This window comes from Pelobates fuscus, chromosome 2 (genome assembly GCF_036172605.1).
Source record: "Pelobates fuscus isolate aPelFus1 chromosome 2, aPelFus1.pri, whole genome shotgun sequence".
NCBI lineage: Eukaryota > Metazoa > Chordata > Amphibia > Anura > Pelobatidae > Pelobates > Pelobates fuscus.
In genome coordinates this window covers 24,825,396-24,837,462 of record NC_086318.1, presented here as the reverse complement: position 1 = coordinate 24,837,462, position 12,067 = coordinate 24,825,396, and the positions used below count along the sequence as shown (strand labels likewise).

Here is a 12,067-nt window from a genome sequence, read left to right as displayed (position 1 = left end):
CACCTCTGGTCTGATTGTGTTTGTGGCCTATCTGCATGGTGTGTGGCTATTTGGCAGGCGGCATGGTTATCATGTGACATTATTCGTAACATGACCTTTCTGGAGCTATTCCTTCTGATGGTTGCCGTAGAGCTTTGGAGTGAGGTCTTGGCAAATCGGAGAGTCCTTATTCATGCTGACAATATGAGTGTGGCGCAGTTGGTTTATAGGATATCTTTGGCACCTCCTCATGTTTTGGCCTTGTTGCTAAACTTGACTCTAAAATGTCTGCAGTATAACATTTGGATTAGGGTTTGTCATGTTTCGGGTGTTCAGAATGTAATTGTCAACTCTCTCTCTCGATTTCAGTGGGATTGCTTTTGGGAGTCGGCCCGTAAGTCTCCAAGAAAGAAGTTCCATGTCTGGAGCACTTATGGACCCTTGCTTTGGAATCTTGAGGAGGTTGATACAGTCATCTCTGGCTCCACAGACACGGCCTGCTTACTCTGCGATGTGGACTTGCTGGTGGTCTGTAGGTAAGGGATTGGCAGATCTGGCATTGGATTCAAATCGTGTGGATCGTACGTTGTCGTTGTTGATGCAGCTACAAGGCGTGGGTGCATCGGTGTCTTGGGCTGAGTTGACGCTTGCAGCGCTCTCTTTTTTGCTTCAGATGATAGTTTGTAGTGATATCACAATGTAATATTTTATTCGGTGGGTTTTGAAAAGTTGGATTTGGTCACAACGTTTCCTTCTCAGCCCCTTTCAATTAAATTGTTTCTTCAGTTGTTTTTGCATCTGACTGTAGTTCTGAATATAAAGTATTGTTGTTTCGGGTTGTTTTTCTCTTAGTTTTCATGGCGCTTTTCAGATTGGTGAGGTGGTTTCTCCCAATGAGGGGGTGAGTTTCCCTCTCTCATTGCCCAGTAGATGGGTTGTTATTCAAGTCCAGCATTCGAAGATGGATCAGCAGGGCCAGGGTGCATGGGTTTGCATTTGTTCTGCGTGGGGCGGGTAAATTCTGGCTATTTCGTGTGGATCTGGACAGCAGTTCCTTGGTCATTTCTAGATCATGCGAATGTGCCGCATCTCTTCAAGTGTCAATTTAATAGGGTTTTGCGATTGGCCTTGGTTTGCTTTGGGGTGTCTTATGAACAGTATTCTCTACTCTCCTTTAGGATAAGGGCAGCCACACAGGCTAGCTTATTGAGTTTTTCACAAGACATGGGACAGTGGAGGTCATCCATGAACCAGTTGTACATCCGCCCTATAACTTTTGTTTTCTTGGAGGGATGTCGTGCTTTAGGCGACATTACACATAAGGCTTTATGGCCAATGAAGGTATTTCAGATGACAGTGTGCAAATTAGATGGAGAGGTTTGAGTGGCTTGTAGTGGTTTCAGATTTATCCTGACTGTGTTGCCAGGGACGTTTTAGCCGCTAGGCAGACAAGGCATTTGCCGTGGACGGCATTTTCCAGGGGGCGGCAAAAAAAGCCACCTCAAAATGCCCAGGGCAAATGTCTTGTTAGCCTTGCGGCTAACAGTCCAGGCAGGCGGGCGGGCGGCACTGGTGTGGGAGCACATTCCCCTGAGCTGTCTGCTCAGCTCCCGCACATGATGTCATATTCCGGCTCCCGGCATCACTCTGCGGTGCGCGAGGGAGCTGAGCAGAGAGCTAAGGGGAAAGTGCTCCCTCGCCAGCGCCGCCCGCCCGCCCAGCAGCCCAGAAGCCCAACAGCCACTGGACCCCCAGGACCCCTAAGGGAGAAAGGGGGGTTGAATTAAAAAAAAAAACACAAGTGAGTGTGTGAATGTGAGTGTGTGTGTGTGTGTGAATGTGAGTGTGTGTGTGTGTGTGTCTGTTAGTGTGTGTCTGTTAGTGTGTCTGTTAGTGAGTGTGTGTATGTCAGGGAGTGTGTCAGGGAGTGTGTTACTATGTGTGTGTCTGTTAGGGAGAGTGTATGCATCTCTGTTAGTGAATGTGTGTGTCTGCTAGTGACTGTATGTGTCTGTTAGTGTGTATGTCTGTTAGCTAGTGTTAGCTAGTGTATGCGTATCTGTCAGTGAATGTGTGTGTATTTAGAAGGTGGGGCAAGGGGGAAGGGTGGGGTGGTGCGGGGGGGGGTAGCCTTGATCCACTTTGATTCTGGATCTGTTCTTTTAGTTATATATGGTGTAATGACTCGGGCAGGGTGCTCATAATTGATTTGATTCATGCAATCAAACACAATTTGGTGCATTGTCATGCTTTATTTAAAGACTTGGTGGTGGTTCTGCGGCAGGGCGCTTGAGAGGAGTCAGTGGAAACTGAATATGACGGTATCAAGGTTTATACAAGTAGTGACTAGGCTCTGCAATCCTATAAATGGCAAGCCTGTTGAAAGGTTGTGCCCAGCAGGTTTACAGAAACACTATACTTCATTATTCCAATCAGGGAATACCCCTGTGCATGGAGAACAAAAAATGGTGACTGCTACAGGACACCATCTGACACCACTCTGAGGTGCTGGTGGGGTTGTGGTGCGTCTTTAGGAATTGGAGGGTGTTAGTGAGTTAATGAGAGAGTTTGGCATGCACCTCAACCCCATTGGGCTGGTTATCTTCAAAATGGTTTTGCAACTAGGGGTTGAGCTGGCAATGGCCGGGGGGGGGGGGGGGGGTGATGCAGCTTGTTCCCAGCTAGGGAATGGTGCGGATTCCTGGTCAGCGCAGCAAAAGGAGAAGACAGGATTGTCCAATCAGGACTTAGGGAGCCACAGTCTGCAAGTGAGGCTGATTGCAAGTGCAGGTTGCCACGGGCTCTTGAAATTTAAAGAATTAGCTGTCTGTTGGGTTAACTCCCCCCCTAACCCCTAACCTCCCCCCCCCCCCCCAACAGCTGACAGGTTGTTAAAGGATGGAGACTGACTGGTTATGTGATGTTATATTATAATGCTAATAAAGCTGTGGCTGCTGCCCTTTCCAGTATATCAAAGTGTCAGCATGATTAATGGGCAATGGGGTTAAAATATATTTTGGGTCTGCATTAATGAATAAAATTCTGGTAGTGATATCATTGCTATGTTTCTGTCTGTGTGTCCTCTCCTTCCTCACTCACAGTTCTGTCAGTGAGTTGTGTACAAGCATTTTTCTGATGTGAGGCAGTGTGGCTTAGAAGGCAGGTTATGGGGCAGCATTCTGCAAAACATTTACTTATTGATTTGGAAACTACTAAGGTGATTTGATAGTTGTTGGTTTGTTGGTTTCCCTAATTTCCCTTTATTGAGCTAGATATGGTTTAATTTTTCTGTTGTAACTGTGCTCTGGTGCAGTTCAGTTTTCCAGCCATCTTTTAGACCTCCCCTTTTGTAGAGGAAAGCACACATTCAGATGGCTGGTCAGAAATGATTATCTGAGTAATAATGGGACTACTCCCTCAATAGCCTCATGCATTTCTCTGAAATGGCAAGCCTGAGGGAAGGTTGTGTCCAAGAGGTTTACAGAAACACAATACTTCCCGATCAGGGCTGCCCCCTGTGCATGGAGAACAAAAATGGTGACTGCTACAATGGTGACAGGACATCATCTGTAACCACTCTTAGATGCTGTAAGCCTATAACACCACTAGAAGACTGACCAGTGAGCAGACCTGTCTTCCAGAGCATGCACTATTTGTCACCCAAAAGGGAGCCAATTGGGGCATTAAAGGGACACTTTAGTTACCAGAACAACTAGAGATGTATGTAGTTGTTCTAGTGTCCACAGCCTGTCCATGTAGGCCTTTTAATGTAAACACTACCTTTTCATAAGCCTCCAAATGCTTTTTTCGGAGGGGGGGGGGGGGGGTTACATTTGTATTCCTGACACTACAGTGTTCCTTTAAGTAGCTATCGGAGACAGAAACAACCAAAAATCTGAACAGGCTTCTTGTACTCCACTCATCGCAAGTAGATCCACTAGTAAATGGGGTGAAGTAATGCAACACATTTTTTCAAACATTCACTTGTCTCAAAGGTATACGATTGCTTTTCTTAGTTTTAAGTTAAATCTGAAGACCAGAAATAAATGAGCATAATCTAGTTTACTTTTTGTATTTCCTTTTGCTATTTTTTTTCATTGCAATTAAAATTGGTGGGGCACTGACTCACCCTCCACTACCCCTATAGAGAAGCCTCCACTGTTTACAATCAGACTCTGTCAGTACCTTCCATGTCATCTTAATAAGGACTATATCATGTTTTTAAGAAGAAGTCTAGGCATCCAGATACCTTTATTCATGCAGAACATATACATTTACACTAAATGAAAGCCAGTTGTAGGAGATATGTAGGAGATATGAGTGAACATTGTCCTTGACCTCCTCATTAGGGCCATTGAAAAGGAAAGAAAAGAAACAGCTGCTCTAGCATGAGACTTTTAAAGTAAATTATAAATAAAATAAAAATCTCTTTAAAAATCCATAAACAAGTTTGAAAACAACTTTAAATTTTTTTCAACTAGATGGAGTGGTAATATGAAAAATTATATATTCATATAAACTCTTAATAAACCATGGACATAACGGATGTACAAGCATGACATTCTCTGCATGTCCTTGTCAGACTCGGAAATCTGACCCGCACAGTTCTGCGAGTCCTTCTACTTCCCAATCGGTGCTCCTATAGTCACAGACACAGGAACTGGGATATGTTATAGTGCTCAGGGCTACGTGGCAATTGATTTGCTATTATCTGTGCAAATTGATCCCTGGACCGATCCATCTTATTTCCTCTTTGTCCTTTTCTGGAGATATGTCTGTGGATGCACAGAGAAACATACCCTAATATAATTGATTATAAATAGATTAGATATAGATTGCAGATGCCAATTGTTTCCTGAGCTGCTAAGTTCATTTGATAATCTGTGATAATCATTTACAAACAGTCATTGTCTTCTTCACCAGCTTCACAGCTTTGTTGATATTTGGTTTGGTCTAGTAGCTGGGCTATGAAGATGAGATATTTAAACCAGTTCCGAAAAAATATCTACAGACATCATGAATAGTCTTTGTGAAAATTCTCAATAACAGACATGTCCTGCAGACTCAAGGTTCATCTTCATACTGCTTTTCTGTTGCTGTGCTGAAGTCCTCTAATACGGATTGCAGGTATTCAAAGGTGGGTCTGTCCTCCGACCTTTCTCGCCAACATTTGAGCATTAGATCATAGAGTTCTGCGGTGCAGTTATCAGGACACGGCATGCGATAACCTTGGTCGAGGTTACGGATAACGTCTGGGTTGGTCATACCTACAAAAAACAAATGCCAAAGACTCAGGTTACCCATGCCAGATCCAGCAATTCCTTCCAGCAATATTTAGATTATTTTACAGGTCCCCATTCTCATTTCTTTGGGAGGTAAGTACATGATAGTCTAGGGCATGGGCGTAGGAACCGGGGGGGGGGGGGGATGGGGGAGGGGATCTGGGGACACATCCCCCACAGCAAATCATTTGGGGGGGGACAGGTTATAGGGAAATCCCCCCCAGCTCCGCCGGGCCCCCTCATGCTGCAGCCGCCCGAGCGCTCTGCAGAGAGTGCTGACAGTGAATGCATGCATTTCTGACAGTGTCACTGAATGGCAGTTAGGAAATGTGGTCACCCTAAGTCAGGGGCAGTATTACACAATCTGTATATGTATAAAAATGTGCATTTTTTTTTTTTTTTTTTTTAAAATAATTTTTAGAATAATGATACAGACATTTTATTTCTTACATTTGTGATGATTCTTTTTTCCCCTCTATATTCAAGGGACACTAAAGTCACCAGAACCACAACAGCTAAAAGTAGTACTTCTGGTGTCTATAGCATGTCTTTGCAGGCTTTTTAATGTAAGCACTGCCATTTCGTAAAAAGGCAGTATTTACATTACTGCGGAGGAATACCTCTAGTGGACACTCAGATGGCCACTAGAGATGCTTCCTAGTCGAGACATGAATGCCCCCCTATGAAGTATCTGCGCATGTGCGGCAAAGCTGCGCATGCGCACTAGAGAGCAATGACGCTTCTGAATAGAAGCGTTTTATTGCTCCCTGCTCGCACCCTCCTATTTCGTCATTTTGACGAAATAGGGGGCGCGGCATCAGGAGGATCCTGGCGCTGTATCAGAGTAAGTAAAACCCCTTCCCTGTAGTGACCCTTTAATGTTATTATTTAATCATTTATATAGCGACTGCAAATTCCGTAGCGCTGTACAATGGGATAAACAACTCCTAGTTTACGGAATAAGAATATACCCGGTGAGTAAAAATGCTATCCTTCCCAGATTTTTGGGGGTTTCTACACCCATGGTCTAGGGTGGGCTTTTGTGCCCTAGCTTTAGATCATATTATCTGTGGACATACAGATTAACAAGGGGAACACTTTGATCAGTTTAATTAATTTAGGAATTAAGTGAAGGATTTTGTAATATAACATGTCAGTGTTAAAAATGCAGTAGGAATAGATACTGAGCACTTGGTATGTGTAAAGTAGATCCTCTAAATAGAATAGATGCCAGATTCTCGGTTATCAGATCTGAAAATGTTGTTTAGAGCTCCCTTGGAGCCAACACATCTAACCATAAAGTTTTTGCTATAAAATGCAATTTTCTAGCAAAAAAGCCCTCATTGCTGGCAATATGCTGGGAGTTTTAACGAACGTTCCATAGTTTTATTTGGGTAAATTAATTCGTTCCTGCAAATTATTTCTCACACAAGATAAAGCCTCTTAATGCGGGCAATACAATTGCTCAAATAACATATTTTATTCCAACTCTAGCAACTCTAGTCTTCGATATTATTGGAGGAGTTGTGTGCCATGCTGTATTTTAAACAGGACAATTTTAAGACATTGGATATAGAGGGGGTCCGAGTGAGAGACCAAAAAGCAGTCTTTTTATTACCTGGGTAAGGGGTGCGAGCATATGTTACAATTTCAGTGAGCAGAATTCCGAATGACCATACGTCTGATTTAATGGTAAAAATTCCAAAATTGATGGCTTCAGGTGCAGTCCATTTAATGGGGAATTTTGTGCCTGCAATTGAAAATCTCCATTAATATGTATTTAACGGTTTAATTGCATGGAATGTTCTTATTTCACTTGAACCATGAATAATATCTATTATATCTTATTATATCTTTATACAAGCGATATATACAAATGTTATTCTTTAATTACTTCTGCTGAATGTATCATATATATACGGTATATATATATATACACACAGAGGAACAAAACTGCAACAAAACCAAATGATTCACAAGCTGACAAAACGGTAACAATTATTGATCAAACCATGAATTCTGCAATGCATTATTATTATCATGATCAGCAAATTTCAAATATCAAGAGGCCATGTATGTATATGTATAGAGTGGGAGAAAACCTATTTAGAAATAGGTCACACTTCCATCGAGTAGAGCTTAAAGGGACACTCCAGACCCCTAAAGCACTTTAGATTGCTGAAAAGCTTTATGTCAGAAAAAGCGTGTCCTCTTTTTTTTTATTTTACACAAAGTGCAGATCAATAGAAATTGACACATTTAGAAATTAGTCTGGTTAGATTCATTGTTTGTCCATCATACAACAGGTCATGTTACTTCCTGGTTTGTTTAGCACAGTGGAGCTAAACTCAAGAGGCAGCAATTGCCAAGAGCACCTGATCTCATTGAGCTGCATTGGGAAGTCTGTGATTGGAAAGCCACAGAAAGTCTGGGCGGATCTAGAAGGGGAGGGCTTGCAAAGGCTGCATATAACAATTCTGAAGCTTTTGCAAGCTGTTTTATATATGTACTCCCAAACAAAATGCATAATTGAATATTTCCATTGTGGTATATCTACTAAATATTTTTATTTTTTTTGGACAATGGAGTGTCTCTTTGAAGAGGCACCAGGCACTAAATCTAAAGGTTTGGATTTATTTTCACCCATAAATATTGATTGTTTAACCAGGTAATTATTATTTATAAAGCATTATGTTGCCTTTAATGTATTTAATAAGACTATCTTCACTATAAGGGAGATAGTTCACTGATAAGTCCTCCAATTGCATCTTTATGTGATGGCAAGGTTGGTTCAATGATTGTGAGTAAAGACAATACAATTAGCTGATTAAATTGAGTACCAATAACATCTAAATACAAGCATATCCATAAATACATGTCGGCTGGTTAGACCGGTGATACTGCCTTAGAAATGGGAAATCCAGGATCTAATCCTGGTCAGATGAGAGTAACATCAAACTATCTATATCTATATATATATAAATATATACATCAAAGTGTTGTAGATTAAGTAAAGTGTTGTGGAATATGTTGGTGCTGTTAAAATATAATTTCTTTGTTTAGATATTGTATCCAATTCTAGTTAAAAGGGACATGCATTAGTTTGAGACAACGGTCTCCTTCAACAACTTTAGCTTACAGTGAGACAGTTGCCTCACTCTCTTTGCTGAAAAAAGGAGGTAAATATTCATCCAAACAGTGTCCTATCCCTAAGAATACTGGAAACATGCAGTGGGCATGTATTAGCTTAAGATCCACCCCTGGATGTGAGACGTGCCCAACAATGCAATCTGACCAAGTTTATAGTGAGTTTAAAAACATTTTTTAAACACTTTTCAAAGTTTTTTTTTTTTTGCTTTGTTTTGGTTTGTATACTTGGTTAAAAAAAACTATTATCTGTCTATAGTATTATTGTTATTAATTTAAAAAAAAAAAAGATAATAAAATAACGTGACAATTACACAAACATTCTCACCATTGCTCATGCTATATTCACTTTAACACCGTCACGTTTTAAAAAAAGTTTTTGCAATAGATGCAATGCAGACAATGCATCCGTATGTCAGTCTAAAACTGGCTCTGTCGGTTTCTTTAAATGACACCTTCCTCTGCAGATTTGGACCAGAATTCCCGCATCTCTGTGTGTGTCAGTAAAAGTGAAACTTAATAATTTACTGGTATCACTATGAACAACTGCACATCCTACTTCTGCTTTTAATGTGGTGATTCACAGCCAAAACAAACTATAACACTACTTAACTGTTTGAGAGCACTGAGCATCACACTAGTGGCCCTCAATACTGTTTTAGCCTTTGTCATAGATCATATACATTTGTAATGGCCATCAACCCATCAGATATCAATGAGGCTGTTTGCTAAAATAATCTCTAGTAGGCATGCCCTCAGCACCTGAGGTGCTGTTCATATTAAAGTGACACTATAGGGACTATAACCATTTCATCTCATTAAAGTAGTTATAATTCCTGGTGTCCTCTAGTGATGTACTGTCATTCCGTTTCAAACCATTTTCAAGTAGTTTAACACTGAATTAGGGTTCCTGGCCACAGCCTGGCCCCCTCTGTAGGTAAGGCCCAGGCAGAGAATACACTCTTCCTTAGCCATACCATTTCATACCAGCAATGGGCGCTGTAATAGGCTGGAAGCAGCCAGCAGACACTCTCAGCCAATCACAGCTGCCCGTTACTGTTTAGGCTAATACTTCCTCTTTAGCTCAAGCAGCACAGATGGACCGGCTGTTGGTGATTTCCATTTAGCATTAAGCTATTTAAAAAAAAAAAAGGTTTAACACTTAAAGGAAGGATGGCACCAGAGGACTCTAAACACTATAACCACTTCAATCAGATAAAGTAGGTATAGTGCCTACAGTGTCTCTTTAATGACTGTATGTATTTTCTTGTGTATATATTTATTTAGAAACAGGGAAGAAAATTAGTCATAAGGCTTCTTTCCCTGCAATATCTTTTATTTAAAATAAATAAAAACTGAAGCACGCTAAGCAACTCTCACATCTCAGTCTTAGGAATGAAATATGTATCCAAATAAAGCCCATTGCAAGTCTCGGAATATGCATTCCAGAGAGTAATTCAGTTTGACAAAAAAGCACATGTCCATAAACCTCATTCATTCACTTTTCTGTTGCTGCTGTTGATTCAACAGAATGAAAAACACCATAAAGTGGTTTTAATGTGTCTTCTAATAGGTAAGATTAAAATTCATTCCTGACTCCAAAACGTCAGCTGGGCTTCTTTTTGAATCAAACACCCGGTTAACGTTTGTTTTTGTTTTTGTTTTTTTCATAATATTCTCCTTACAAACATTTTTTATGCTTCATTTTTTCTACATTAAAACTTGTTTTTTTTTCTATCTGTTGTAGGTGGAATCAAAAAAGTAGCATACATCCCACACTCACCCTGCTCCTTCTCGGAGCTGGTGTAAAGCTCAAAGACTGTATTACATCACAGGTTTATTCAGTGAAGGAAGAATTGCTGGGAATTCAAAATTAATTTCAAGATTTAGGCAAAAACAGAATGGGCATTGTGAGCTAAAGCCACTAAAATTGCTCAAAGTTGACATCAATGAATTCCCCACAGATAAAGCATAGATATTACAGACTCAAAAAATTTATTTTAGTTTAATTTGAGACCTTTTCTATCATAACTGAATACAAAGTAATATGCTATTGCCACATGGACTTTATAAAGTAAGTAAACAGCATGTTACACAAAAAATTGTCACAAACCTAAATTAACAAGATTACAAACACCTAATAACTACCTAGTAAAATGATTCCTAATAACATAGTTCAGTAGCATCAAAGCAGGAGTACTCGAGAGGTGAGATTATTCAACAAAAAGTTATATTGAAAACCCCGCTTACAGTAACAGAAATAAAAAACTTGGGGGTGTAGCCGGACTTTCAAATGGAGCGGATGCTTAGTGCATGAGCTCCTGCCTCAAAGGTCGATTATTGAGGTGATACCCTCGGCCATCAAGCTGACATTCTCATACACCAAAACCATTTGCACTGGGGTATCATCTTGAGCCCTACTTTGAGGCTTACCTTCACCGGGAGCCCAAGATCTGCTGTTGAGGCCTCCTGGGAGAGGAGCGGTGGAGAGGCAGCTTGCTCTACCACTCGCAGGACAGACCAGCTGCACTCCTACCCCTACTTAAGCATTGTTTGCTTTCCTAGTGGAAGTTATCTTGCCTTTATTTGCCCTTCAGTGCCTGAGTTAGTATTCAAGTGCCATGATATGCAATTTGCTTGTTTCTTTTACCTTAAAGGAACACTATAGTGTCAGGAACACAAACATGTATTCCTTACCCTATAGTGCTAAAACCACCATCTAGCCCTCCTGGCCCCTCGTTGCCTCCCTAAATATATTAAAATCTTACTTGTATTCAAGTCTGCAGCTGCTGCCTCTGCCCCTGATCTGCCTGATTGACTGACATCATCAGAAGTGATTCTCTGAGCCAATTACAATGCTTTCCCATTGGATTTGCTGAGACTGTCAAAGAGGCAGATCAGGGGCAGATCCAGCACAGCCCTGGTCAATCAGCATCTCTTTATAGAGATGCATTGAATCAATGTTGCTGAATGAGAAGTCTTTGCAAGGGATGTATGCTGGCCAATTGATGCTTCCATTGAGCTAAACAACAAGGAAGTCAGTGGCAGAACTACCAGGGCCCACAAGCTGAGGGGGCCCATCGATTGACCAATGAGCATGTGTCATCAGGAGCTTGGTTGTGGGCTGTGGTTCGTTAACAGCCGCACCGGGCTCCTGTAATAATGACAGAGCTGGGAGAAAGTGAGTCTGTCACTTCCTCCCAGCTGCAGTTAGAGCTGTGTGGGATAAGAAGACAGAGAGGAGGGGTCACAGACTGGTAGAGCCAGCTCCTAACTCCCAACAGCATCAGTCAGCAGAAGCCACCCTCTTGCACCCAAAAGGTTCCTTTCAGGATGGCTAAAAAAAAGTGTACATTTTGACCTGCATGTGTGTCTATATGTGTGTCTGTGTCCCTCTGTGTATTCTGTGTCACTCTGTGTATCTGTATGTGTGTCAGTGTTTCTATCTGTTTAACTGCATGCGTATCAGTGTGTATATGTGTGTCTGTATCTGCATGTGAGTCAGTGTGTGTCTGCATGTTTGTCTATGCGTATATGTGTGTATGTGCATCAGTGTGTATGTAGCTGCATTCAAACACTACACAAATACACCCCTGCATTCAAACATCAACACGTCATACAGACACAAGACTACATTCAAAGGCAAACACTACACATAA

The 12,067-nt window shown here is 41.2% G+C and overlaps 1 protein-coding gene across 1 annotated transcript in view; it reads right to left on the bottom strand.

Moving 5' to 3' along the window:
• Positions 1 to 4,291: 4,291 nt before the first annotated feature.
• BLK (BLK proto-oncogene, Src family tyrosine kinase) overlaps positions 4,292 to 12,067 on the bottom strand; it is a 72,515-nt gene continuing 64,739 nt past the window's right edge. Inside the window, exons 12-13 of the mRNA XM_063442019.1 lie at positions 6,880 to 7,011; positions 4,292 to 5,246 (exon numbers count right to left, since the gene is read on the bottom strand). Coding sequence (XP_063298089.1) covers positions 5,044 to 5,246; positions 6,880 to 7,011 — 335 coding nt within the window. The 3' untranslated portion in view covers positions 4,292 to 5,043. The remainder of the gene's footprint in view (positions 5,247 to 6,879; positions 7,012 to 12,067) is intronic.